The sequence below is a fragment of the Vidua chalybeata genome, chromosome 2, assembly GCF_026979565.1.
Source record: "Vidua chalybeata isolate OUT-0048 chromosome 2, bVidCha1 merged haplotype, whole genome shotgun sequence".
Classification (NCBI taxonomy): domain Eukaryota; kingdom Metazoa; phylum Chordata; class Aves; order Passeriformes; family Viduidae; genus Vidua; species Vidua chalybeata.
Window position 1 is genome coordinate 14,246,666 of NC_071531.1, and position 13,901 is coordinate 14,260,566.

Here is a 13,901-nt window from a genome sequence, read left to right on the forward strand (position 1 = left end):
CAAAAAAAACCACAGCATTAACAAGAAGCCTCAAAAATGTTAAGCTGTAATACTGGATAACTACAAAGTCATTGAAGACTAACCTATCCACTCTACCCCTACACAAACATCCTTTTTTCTAACATCCAGGCCAGAGCAAGTCCCCAGATGAAATCTCCATGATATTATGGAAAAGATCTCTCAGAAGAGCACACAAAAACTCACTTGGAAATAACTGACTTTATTCTGGTACAACTAGCTTCAAAAGCAAGCTGATAATTTGTCCATACAGGTGTTTCTTCAGTCAGAACATGGTAAGTTCAGAAGTCTCAAGTTTGCTGTACAGTTTTGTGGGGTTTTTGTTACCCACAACATAGCTTTAAGGAACAATTTTAGTTTCTTCAAATAAGTGTCTCAAAAGCAAGTTGCAAACTTTGCCCATTTATTTTGGAGTTGACAAGGTGAATTAGTGGAGGATACTCCTAAAATTGCACTTAGCAGAACACAAACAAAACTGGAAAGACTTATCACACCAGTGTCGGTGAGACCTAACAAAACATTAATCTACTGGCTGTCCCTGGAAGACAAGTAACATCACTTCCACCTCACAAAACACAGAACTAAGCCACTATGGTCATGCAGTATGGCATCAATACAACCAGGATTTAGTATCTCCACCAGAGAAATCACCTGACACCAACATAGTATGGAGACAGTTTACAACCAAATGCTTCAGCACAGACACGATCTTCCCCACTGTGACTTTCTTAAAGAGTTATTCCCAAGGTACTTTGTTTTACCCCTGCTCCCAAAATGCACATACATTGGAAAGTAGCAGATATAATCAGCAATAGTTTCCAGGATAAAATGGAGTTGTACAAGCTACAAAGAAGTGAAAAAAAGATCCATACCAAATAAATTAAAGTTCCTCAATCAATCATCTCTATCCAACTCCACAGTAGACTAAGCTAAAAATCTGATTGCTTGAAAGTTGTGTTTGCTCATCCATAAACACTAGACTTGAATTACCCTTGAATGTTTCAACCAGACAGACTAAAGTAACTGATAGAGTATTTACTTTTCTTTGAACAAAATGAAGACCAAGCCAATTCCCCAGTAGCCAAGGATATTTAATAAAAGTTGGAAGGTTTTGCTTATCACTCATTCTATCTGATCTCAATGCATGTTCTGAGACAGATTTATTATTCACCTTCTAAATCTCACTCACTAATTCCATGTTGCAAACTAAAGGCAAATAGAACTGACAAAACTAAATTCTGCTAGACCACAGTGAATTATATAACTGCTAGTTAAATAATCTTAGTCAGGAGCACCACTGTTGAAACAGCACAGTCCACTGCCACCATGAAACTTCTTCCTTCCCCTACCTTTCCGTAAAAAATACGCATCATCTGTACCAGTAAGATTTTAGACTTCCTATCCAGTGTCAGGTTCTATATCGGCAATAAGGCTCAGAGTACACAGCTTGTCTGCCCAGTAACCATGGTTACAGTAGGAATAAGCGGGCCAGCAATCAAACCAACATGTTTTTTAGACATCAAAAGAATAGATAAATGGGGCCATAACTATGAGCCACAGTTCTTAAACAGGTTCTAATCTCTGCCTTGCACTGGCAAGGGAACTTTGCAAGGCTCACTCTGAACTTGCAGTTTCTGGCAGGAATCAGCCGTTTTTGGAGAAGGTAAGAGCAGCTGCTCCAATGCCAGTGCATTCACAAAGAATTTTTGTCACTTCAGACACATCATCCCCACTTCTTCAGTAGCATTTGCTTCCTTGCCCAACTCCTTTACCTTCTCCATCTTTTTCACAACAAATGCCTACTTTCACCAGTTACTTCTTAAGCCACAAAAACATTAAAAACTCTGTTTACTAATGCATGCCATACCCTCCAAGGGTCAAGAGTAAAATGACATGAGTCCCAAATTGAACCACTGTCCAACCAACCCCCAAACCACTTCACTTCTGCAAGACAGCAGCAGGATGGTGAACAGACTGAAAGAACTGAAGTACTCATATCACATTTAGCCTGTTTTCAATAGCCTTAAGGAATCCTACTAGGTGCATCTTGGCAGACACTGCAGGACAAATCATCACTGATATTTTTCTGCTCCATGAACATATCAACCCCTCACATACAGCTCATCACTCAGCCGCAGAGTTCTTTGCTAAGAAAACAGGCACAAGCTTGATTAAGCTCTTCCTATTATATTAACTTTAGGAAATTAAAACAACAACATGCTCTTTCACCAGGTATCCTTTTAGTTATACCACACAAGATTTGCCTTGGAGGGCTAATTAATTCTCCCAAGTTGGAGATGCCCTTATAAAATGTTTGAGGCCTAAGTGGTTGCTTGAAGACATCAGGAAGTTTACATGATCTTGGGATGTCTCACCCAAATCCACTAGTCACCACCTCACTCCAAGATCAGATATGCTGTTATCAAGCATTGATAAGCAAATGGGACAATGGTGATTAAAACAGGAATACCTTTGAATCTACATCTAAGTGTTTATTCAAGTTGTCATTACTTTTTTTGGTTATTCAGGAACAAAAGAAACAAACTCTGGATACCAAGTATAAAACACTAGTTTAAGCATTTGATAATTATTTGCCAGAAGTAATGAAAAATGCCCAGAGTTTCAACTTTAGAGAACAGGAACAAAACCCACTATGTATAGGATTTGAAATACATGTATTTTTCAGGAGAGTCAATGCCCAGTTTAGCCAGAACATTTTTGAACCCCAGCATGCCTGAAGAGAAGACTTGCAGCAGTTGCAGATGTTCCTCTGAATTTGAGCAGCAAAGCAGTCAGTAATTGACAGTAATCTGTGAACATGAGAGCAAAGTCCAGAGTCGCTGTAAGCATCAAGTCAGGCCTCATGCACAACACTGGCTAGTTCCACCCTGATACTTGAGCTGGAATCATCTGCTATTGACCCAGACTACCTCTAAAAATATTCTGGATTAAGACTTCATGCCCTACAATTAACAAAATTTCAGTAAGGTATGGAAACAGATTAACTCTCATTTGAAAATATTCACCCCATTTAAAACTTTAAATTTTTCTTACCCTGATTTTCAATCATTTCTTCTAACAGTTGACAATATAGTATAACCAAAACAATAAAACACATCAAAGCATTAATATATGATTCTGCAACTGAAGAATTTTGCCTTGGCAGCTAGATATTCAGCAGAGAAAGGTGAAGAAAACAAATCAAGTGCTTCATTAAGAATACATTAAAGAGTTAGCATAAATTAGGAATCAAGATGCAGAATATGCTAATAGTAAATAGCAACCTGAACTGCTGGCATATTGTTTCAGTTCAGAGCTGTTTAGGTTGTTTCAGCATAATAAAGCCCTGTGTTTTGCAAATCTGATATTTTTGCACACAGGCACTCTACCTATCAACCCCAATTCTTCAAAATTCTTACAGGAAAAGGAAATACAGAGACAGAGTGGGAGGGCACCACGTACAAGTGATGAAGGGAACACACCTGACAGAAGAGATTCATTTCTAGGCAGCTGAGGTCCAGGGACAGTTCAATAAGAGCAGCAGCAGGGGGTGCCTCCAACGTGCTACAGCTGTACACCTGACTGCTCTGAACTCGCTCAACTCAAGTCAAACAGGCAGCCCCCTCCACCACCACCTCTTACTGGAAATAGTGTCCTCAGGCTCACAGGTGTACAGGGAATCTCTCACTCACAGACTGATCCAAGGCATTCTTCCAATGCCAATATTAATGCCAGTATCTCAATCTTAACAATTAAAATTCCAGAGCCAAGGAGAAGCTACAGGCTCCCATCTATTTTCCATGTCCTAGTTTCCTTAACACTTGAGAAAATAGAAATAAAAACAAAAAAAAAGTGAAAGTCACAATAGTTTATGGAAAGCCAACAGCTGCTGCTGCCACCTCCTTCTCCTAGGTCCCCCTCTCCATATGTGACCACGTAAAGCAATGCATAATAATTTGCAGATAACTTCTTATCACTTAGTCATCAACTCCTGCATGGCAATCTTTTTCTTAGAACTAGAAAACTTGAGAATTGTCATTCTTTTGTGCTAGTTAAAAGGATCTACCTGCATGGAAAATGAGTGAGCAGAGCACACCAGTGTTTGAAACAGACTATCTAGAGTTTTCACAGCAATATCACAGGCTCAACTAAAGTCAGAATGCCAACAGTTGCCTAAGCTGATTCTTGTCCTCTAATAAGAAAATAACCCCACACCTCACAAGAATGAAAGCACACCCTCCAAGCATACTCTGAGACCCCTGCTTTTATAAATGCCCAGAACAAAGCAGATAGCTTTTTCTTGACTTGTTAACAGATACAAATGAATAACCAACTGGCTTTAGCAACATGCACCTTCTGGGTATTAAGTTTCAAAGTCTCCCACCAGAACATACACACAGGAAAAATCCTCTGTTTTGTCCTTGATAGCTCTGCAAAAGAAAACACCAGGAAGCAGAAAACTATACTAAAATTACTCCTTTCAATCAATTTGCACCCATGAGAACCATCCTCATTATGTTGACTTAGACACAGAAGTCAATAAATCATGTATGGCATGAGGCTTAAGGGGGCAGCAGGTGGAAATAGTCATCTACTACTCATTCATCCATGAGAAAACAGATCAAGTTTCCTTGATCATGTATTACACAAGGTTAGGAGTAGAAGGCTGCTTTTTCCAAAGGTTTCCACAGAACATCTCCCCCACTCCCATTTTTAAGGATTTCCAGCTACATAGTGAATATGGGCAAATGCAGCTATACTGTCACATCAGCAAGTGCATGAACTTACTGGCACTTCCATGTGATCACCAGAGCCAACAGGAGTCACTCTGTGCATCCAAGGGTCCTTTAGGAAATTGTGGGTAAAATAAACATGATCAGAACAAGCTCTCAAAGCATTAACAATACCAGGCTACAAAAAGGAGAATTCGACACTCTCTCCTCCCCTGTACTACCATCACCTTTGTATTAGCTCCCTAATCACTTTCAAGGGATAATTCCACAGAAGATCTCAAGTTTTTAGCAAATATAGGTCTATGAGATCCATTTACTTCCATAATGGAATAAATACATTAAAAATAAGTTATTCCTTCACCCTTCCTCTACTTGATTTGCTGTATTAGGGCTATCAAAAATCTAATTTACTACACAAATATAGGGTGCCTCTGCTTGTGGGTTCATCAATATCTGAAGGCTCACTCTCGACGATTCCTGCAGAACAATGTATTATGGAAAATTTGAGACAGTCCACCACAGAGACCTGTGAGAGGGGTTTTCCCTTATTAGCTTTTGGCAGAATTTAGAGAAGACCATGTCTGGAAGCACATTAGAGACCATATTTTCAATCACTAGTAGAGTCTCCCCCATTCACTCTGATATCTACAAATTATTTCTTTCTCTATTTTTAATTAAATATATGCTTTAAAAGTATTTTCCTATACCTGGCATCTAATTGCAGTTAGTAATGATATGACATCCTACTACAGTTAACTTTTTAAATGTCCATCTTCTGGAAATGTGCACAATAGATCACAAAGCAATTCTCTGGTAACTCAAAAAAAAAAAAAAATAAAACAAAAACAAGACAGAGGCCTCCACTTGAGTCTTAGTATCAACAAATGTAATTTCAATGCCTTAACAAACTTCATTTGTCTCCCAGTAACACACAACTCAAGTTCACCAACTGGCATACAAAGACTGTTCACATTTTAAATCTTAGCATCTGTTGAAATATCTGTAGCCCTTCCACACAAGAAAGCTGTAAAAAAGAAAACACCCTTGGTAACAGAACTTCAGCATAATATCAGCTCTTCTGGTCACTTACATCTTTCAAGCCACTTTCATCAGCTGACCATCTTCTAGATAAATGTTAAGCACAGTACTTGTCCTATATACTTTCCTCTCCTTTCAAGGATTTTGATATTTAAGAGGCATGGTCAGAGAAATGTATCTGAAATGGGAAATACTGATGTGTCAAAAGCAGTCTTCATTTCCAGCAAGAATTTGCTCTACCGCCTCAAACCAGAACCTCACAAAAAACATCTCCCACTCTATTAGCCTTCACCTTTGCAGGTGACAGTTCCTTCATGTCTCAGCAAGCAGCCATTGAGAACCTGACATCATGCTGGAGAACCAGATAATTATATTTTCAGAGTTCCAGTCAAAGCCTTTTAATCTTCAAAACTAGAAATCAACAAAAGCAGGCAATGAGTTCATAGTAACTGTTACTGCTAAAAATGGAAAGCTATTAATACCTGTATTAACACCTCCTGACAAGCCCCACTTGTGCTCTGACACTCAGCAGGCCAGTTCTTGGTCCAGGCCTGCCAGAACTAGACCATGGAGACCTGCAGGGCTCAGCTCATAACAGCCCAGACAAAAGCACAGGCTGAGCCCAGACCACTCACAGAGGCTGCTAAGGAAACACAACCAAAACAGACCCATTCCTGAACTGCAGTTGCAAACACACCTTTAGCCAAGGTTGCTAACATAGTTGCAAGCTCCAGAGACATCCGAGTCTTGTTTAATCCTTATTTACATGGTCTTCACATACAGATCATAGTTAAGGAGTCAGTAAATTTTGTTCACATACCATAAATCAATAAGGTAAGGAGATAAGCCTGTCATCTGCATGTTATCACTGCAATCAGATGTTTCAGCACTTCAGACAATCCAATGCTTGACAGAACCAGTCAAATTTAGCTATAAGGATCAGAGATACCATTCCCTCACAAGAAGTTCAAATATACTTAACATGTTTTTACGGCTAACTGCAGCCAGCTCCAGCCACAAAAGCAAAATCTGTCTCACAGGAAAAAACAAAGCCTTAGCACCTCTAGTACATCAGGCAACAAAAGCACCCACCAGAGAACATCAAATTAGAAGTAACTCTCTGTATAGGTAAGTGCTCAAATCTGTTATTAATAAGTTTTATTTATAATCTTAGGCTTAGACTAATACTGAACTTGACATCTTCTTCCTCCTTCATACACAAGATTGACTTACTTGAGAAAGAAACCACAAGTTTTCAAGAAAAATAGCAAGCCTTCAATGCCAGTCATCTCTTCCTGCATTCTCTGCTATTTCCAGGCTTAGTATGGGATGAACAATGATTCAACATCTAGAACTGTTGATTATCTGCTAAATAAACCAAACCAGCACCAGTTCCAAATTGTCTTAATTACAGCAAGACACAGTTCAAAACACAAGCAACTGAACTCACACAGTGTTTTCCCAGGTAGAAGTTAGGGCAGAGAGTTCAGAGATAGTAGCAAGAAAGAGCCAAAGCAGCACCCCCCCAACCCCCCCTCTGCAGTATTTAGTTCTCCTAAACACTCCTCTTCCCCCTGCAGATTACCCTTTCAGAAAACCATTTTCTTAATTCTTCAAGTAAGGAAACTCAACAAAAAAGCTTTTAAAAGATGTAAAACTCAAAACCTTCTCAAGTCTTCTCCCCTTCAAAAGTTTAGATCAACACAGCCAAAAATAAGCACATAAAACTTTAGTACTGCTCCATGAAGAACATTAAGACATCCAATCCAAACAAAGACAAGAATGAAAATATTATTTTAACTGCATTCAGTTCAAATATTTAACAATTTGATAGCCTAAGTGAAAACTTCAATACTGAAAGAATATTTAGGAGGGTAACTCAGAACACCTGGTGGTTAAGATGTTTTTCCCCCCTGCAGTGCAGAATTGAGCAGTGGACCCAACCCTGCAGACAGGAAGCAAGCCACTGACAGAGGATGCTCAGCCTACAAAAGGTCATTCCCTTCCTTCTATCTCATTGAAAATATTAATTTGAGGAAAATCAGATCATGTGCACACACACATTCACTTAATTTTTCTTAAATTTAAGCATTGCCCTACCTCTCGAACCCCAGCATTCCCAGAGTGTGAAATTTACCCAAAAGCCTCCCAAGCTTTTGTTTTAGTAACTGTGCCAGCTCAGGTAATCACTGCTCTCCTCCACCAGCTCACTCATCTGTGCCCGGGCCCTGAGTATTACTGACACAACTGTTTGTGCCACTGTACCATGCACTATTTATAATCCCCCCAGCAATAATCCCAAACAGCAAACATGGAGACAGTTCTAACTGATTTCCAACTAATCTGCCTTTCAAAACAACTTTCTGAAGCAAAGAACCCAAATCTCACAAGTCTTCATATTATCTCTCCTCCCACCCTCAGAGAAACCTGAAGAACATCCATCAGTTCAATACTCAACAACCAAGAAAACTAAGCTTTGTTAACACATTCATGCATGGATGGAAAAACTCCCATGTGCAAGCAGATTTACAACATACAGTACATCCAAAATCAACTCTGTACAGGTATAAGGCATCAAATATGTATATACTTTCATAATGAAGTCCTCAAACTAAGTAACTTGAGGAGTCTCAAATTCATCTCTTCGGACTAACAAAAAGACCACAACTAAAGCTTTCTATGCCCCAATTAAAGAAGGCTAGCAAGCTATGTCCATTTTTATAAATGTTAAAATAATCTTCTTTTATTTTAGGATAGGGAACACTCTGCTGCTTGCCTGCTAAAGCTGTCTGTTTATCTCCAGGGTCACAGATAAGTAAAATACTTCTGTTCAAAGGGCTGAGCTCTTGAGTTGCTAATTTAACCAGCTCTTGAGAAGACCATTACTGAAACTCAGGCTGTTCTATCCAGCTATCCAAATATTCACCCTGCTTATATTTTTAACTGACTACTCCTAAAAAACTAATGAGGTGCCTAATTAGAGGAAATAGTTACAAGGACAGGCAAAAGGGCCTTTTTTTTAATAGTACAGAGACTTTTGTAGTACACAAAAGAAGACAAGGACAGCAGACAGACAGGCAAAAGGGTTTTTTTTAAATAGTATATAGATTTTTGTAGTACACAAAAGAATTTATTGAAAAGTTTGAAAAAACTAGCAGCTTTTAGCAGAAGTACATGGCTTTAATCATCTCATGCAACCCTATTCCCAAGGCAATACTGTGTTCCCCCATCTCAAACCAACACAAGAGGACCTGTTTTCTCAAACTCCCCAGACCCATGTTTTTATTGACATCGCTGCCATTTCCAACAACCTTATGGAAGCAATAACTGCAAACACTAAGAAATGGCTACCTAAAGTTATCAGTCTCACGATTCTTGCCGAGTACATTTAAGTCCTGAAGAATGTACATGACAAGCTCCACAGTCCAATACTCCAAGACAACTGGACTGCCTAAAGAAACCAGGGCTGTTATTGAAAGGGTTTGCAACATGCTAAGTCATTCCGCCAGTGAGAACAACCCACCAGAACCCACACCATTCTGTAGCACAAGTAGTTGCTAACAGCTGCACAAGTGTTAACTCATGACAAAATCCCATCTTCCTCAAGCAGAGCTGTATCCTGTGGATCTTTTCCCTGCCAGCGACAAAGAAAGCCTGCATCCTTTACTCACAGAGAACCTCAGAAGACTGAGGATGAAGACAAGAGACACATACTACAGGACAAGGATCCCAGAGAGCTGTTAACATCACAGCCTTTATAGTCATCTTCAGTCTTGATGGTAGACAATTACAGTGATACTTTGGATAGCTGCTATGTTAAATGTGAACAGTAAGGAATATATACAGATTATTTCAATCATTTATAATGACTCAGACCAAGCAGATTCTTTAAAAAAAAAAAAAAACACCATTACCATGTACAGTTATTGCAAGATGCATTGCAATGAAACAAACTATTGTACAACCTTCCTACAAAGTACAGATGCAATTATCTGGACTTCTGCAAAACCTTTGACATGATCCCCCACAACATCTTTCTCTCTAAATTGGTGAGAGCTGGACTCAGTGGGTGAACTGTTTGGTGCATAAGTAAGTCATTGGACAGTCATATCCAGAAGGCTGTGCTCAGTGGCTCAAAGTTCCAATGGACATCAGTAACAAGAAGTGCCCCTCAGAGGTCCACACTGACACCAGTTATTTAGTATATTCATTAATAAAGAGATCAGTTACAGATGGCACCAAGCAGAGTGGTATGGTTGTCACACCTGAAGAATGGGAGGGCATCTAAATGGATCTGGACAAGCTTGAGAAGTGGCTTATGGGAATCTCATGAGGTTTAACAAGGCCAAGTGCAAGGGGCTGCACCAAGGTCTGGGCAACTCCTTGTATCAACAACATCTGGGGATGAACAGATCAAGAGCAGCCCTGCCTAGAAGGACTTGGGGGTGCTGGTGGGTGAGAGGCTGGACATGGCCCAGCAACAGGCACTTGCAGCCCAAAAAACCAACAGTGTCCAAAGCACTGAGGGCAGCAGGGTGAGGAAGGGAATTCTGCCCCTCTGCTCTGGTGAGACCCCACCTGCAGGGCTGCCTCCAGCTCTGGGGTCCCAGCACAGGAGGGACATAGACCTGTTCAAGTCCAGAGATGATCAAGTTTAAGATGTTCAGAGAGATGGAGAATCTCCTCTACAAGGAAAGGCTGAGAGAACTGGGATTGTTCAGTATGGAATAGAGATAGCTTTGAGGTGACCTAATCACAGCTTTCCAGTACCTGAAGGGAACTCAAAGCTGAAGAGAAACTTTTGAAAAAGAACCTGGAGTGAAAGGGAGAATGGCTTCAAACTGAAAGAGAATGGGGTTCAGTTCTTTACTGTGAGGGTGGTGAAGCATTGGGATAGACTGCCCAGAGAAGCTGTGGACACCACATCCCTGAAAGTGTTCAAGGCCTGGTTGGATATGGTTCAGTGTAAATTGACCTAACCCAAGGTGTAGCAGCCCACGGCAGAGAACTTGCAAGTAGATAAGGTCCCTTATCTATGTAGATAAGTTCACTTAAGGTCCCTTTTAACCCATCCATAATAAGCTGGCAACTTCTGTTATATTAACACCGATACAAAAATGCACATTTGTCAAAAACAAGGACACAACTAATGTTTTGAGGAACAAGGAGTGTGCATTTACCAAGTTTACAGATTTTTGCCTTCTCCAGAAGGAAAGATGGAACAGCTTTAGCTAAGACCTAGAAAAAAATATGTTATCCTCACAAGATCTGAAGGTCCAAAACCAAACATTTAATTTTACTAAATGCCATTTCATGGCGTTCCCCACCATTCAGAAGTCTAGTTGTCCACCTAATTTGGAGAAAGAAAAACTCAATTAGTTGACAATTTATGATTAAGCTATAAGGTTTAACTCCTGTAATAAACTATACATGCACATTCACCAACTTTTTCTATTTAGATGACTTTTTGTGCTTTGGACCATAAACACTAGATGAGAGGAAAAACTCCACATAAGAAGTACAAACCAACTACTGAGCTGTCAGAGCAGAAAGAAAGTTCTTCATGTCTCAGTGAAGAGGTCTGTTTTGCTGAGACAATTGTAAGACAGGAAAAATGCTTCTTCCTTCCTTTGATCTACACAGCAACACTTCTATAGTGGGTCCATCAACCTATCCCCATTTAGGTACATCCATCTTGGTCAGAGAATGATGCAAACACTGCCCTCAAAAGTAAAAGCAAGTGGAAAAACCTACCTAAAATCAAAGCAATTGTTAAGATCCTTACCATGTTCTCTAATGAACAGCATTGCTTTTTATATCATAGAGAAGCAAACATACCTATGGCTTATTTTCAATACACCTACTTTATCCCTGGCAATCTTCATCCTTCTGCAGAAACCAGTCATGGTTATAACTCTTGAACCTATGGTAGTTCAGAGAACTACAGAGACAAATAGGCCACCGTGGGGGCTGGTTGGTTTCTATGAGACTTGTTTTTACACTAGTCTAGCTTACCAATTCTGCTCATAGTACATTAGTCAAGCACAAGATGCAAGGAAAATAGCAGGACTATCTCATTTGCCATTAGGTCACCATTACAGTGGCTAACCTGCCCTGAAAAAAACTCAGTGTAAAAGGGGAACTGAAAGGTTTTCACTGTGAAAACCACAGTACACTACCTGAAAGCACACTCTTTGCGAACATCTGCAGTAACACCTTCCCCTTCCTGCTCCCGGCTCTCCGAAGCGCACATGCAGCAATGCCACAAAGGGCACAGCTCGCAGCAAAGCCCCCGTGGTCAGGAACCTCCTTCTCAAACCAAGCTTTTGAAAGATTTTGTCTGCAGATGCAAGGAACTGCCTTCACACCAAACTGGGAAGGAGAAAGGGGTTCGACACAGGAGGCCAGGCCGGCCCAGGGGCGGGGGCCGGAGGCCACACCGAGCCCGCGGCCTGGCTCAGCACTCAGCGAGCCGCTTTGGCGCCCACGGCAGCTCCCCCCTTCCCCCATCAAACCTTCCCACCCGGCTCGGCCGCCGGGAAACGTGGTTGTCGCCACAGCTCCCGGCCCGAACGTGCCCCCCGCAGATACCAGCGGAGTCAGGCCCTGCCACAGCCCGGCGCTCCAGCGCTAATCGCGTCCTGCACCAGGTTCGAGCAGCACCGCAGTGACACCGCACCCGCGCCTCGCTCGGCGGCAGCCGCCAGCCCGGTTCGTCGCACCCGCCTCAAGCGCGGTGCAGCCGCAGAGCCAGGGCGGCCTCGGGGGTGCCCCGGCCCGGCCGCTCGCCAACAGCCAGGCCCTCCTTCCCTTCCCTTCCCCCGGCCCTGCAGTTCGGCGCCTCCCGCCCGCCCCCGTGGGGAAAGCGCGCCCTGGGGGAACCCGCATGTCCGCCCCGGTCCCGCCCAGCCCCGCTGGTGCCCCCCGAGCGGGGCAGCCCCCGCCGCGGCGGGCTCTGGGCAGGAGGCCGCAGCGGGCCGCCCGCCTGCCCAGGGACAGCGGCGGGCACGGGAGACAAACACGGCCCGGCGGGAACGCCGGGGAAAGGGCCGGAGGGGGGAGGCGGCGCCCGCGCGGGCCTCATCCTCGGCGGCCCCGGCGAGACACCGACAGGGGCGGGTGGGGAAGGGAAGGTGCGCGCCCCCCGCCGTCTTCTAGCCCGGTTACCTGTGGCGCCGAGCAGAAAGTCCAGGGTGCTGTGCCGCGCTGCTGCTGCCATAGTGAGGTAGAGCCCTGTGCCATGCCTGGAGCGGCGGCGGCGGCGCGGCCCGAGCGGCGGAGCGGCCCTATATGCGCGGGGGCTGCGGCGGCGCCGGGGGCGGAGCGCGGCGGGGCGGGGAAGCGGCGGGCCCAGAGACCCGCTCGGAGTGTCCGGAGAGCCCTTGGGGGTGCGGCTCACCGGCCGAAATCCCACCCCCTGAAATCCCGTAATGGTGTCCTGGTGCTGAGGCCACGGAGCGGTCCGAGCGGCAGCGGCCATGGGGCTGCTGTGTGTCACCTGCTGCCCGCCCTGGGCACGGAGGGGGCCCGCTGTCCCTCCCTGCAGAGGGACCACCACCAGGGAGTCATTAAAGCCTTTTGTTTAAAGTCTTTTTTATTCATAAGGGATAACTGTAAAACAGCGTGCTGAATCCACAAATTACATTAATCACATGCAGTTACAAGCCCAGAAAAATAGTATCCAGAAGTAGTTAGCTACAGGACTGATCACAGAATCACATCACAGAATCAATTAGACCTCTGAGATATCGAATCCAACCTGCGGCCGACCACCACCGCGTCAACTAGACCATGGCAGTCTTTCCTTAAAAACATCCAGGGATGGTAACTCCACCACTCCTCTGGGCAGCCCATTCCAGTAACCTTTCTGTGAAGAAATTCCTCCTAATGTCGAACCTGAATCTCCCCAGGTGCAGCTTAAGACTTTGTCCTCTCGTCCTGTCGCCAGCTGCCCAGCAGAAGAGACCAAGCCCCATCTGTCTACAGTCTCCTTTCAAGCAATTGTAGAGAGCATAAGGTCACCTCTGTCTCCTTCTCCCCAGGCCAAACAACTCCAGCTTCCTCTGCTGTTCCTCATCAGACTTGTGCTCCAGACCCCTCCCAAGCTCCGCT

At 43.3% G+C, this 13,901-nt stretch overlaps 1 protein-coding gene across 1 annotated transcript in view; it reads right to left on the reverse strand.

Moving 5' to 3' along the window:
* Positions 1–12,337, reverse strand: part of SMS (spermine synthase) — a 41,846-nt gene extending 29,509 nt beyond the window's left edge. The window contains exon 1 of the mRNA XM_053936715.1: positions 11,969–12,337. Coding sequence (XP_053792690.1) covers positions 11,969–12,299 — 331 coding nt within the window. The 5' untranslated portion in view covers positions 12,300–12,337. The remainder of the gene's footprint in view (positions 1–11,968) is intronic.
* Between the last annotated feature and the right edge of the window lie 1,564 nt (positions 12,338–13,901).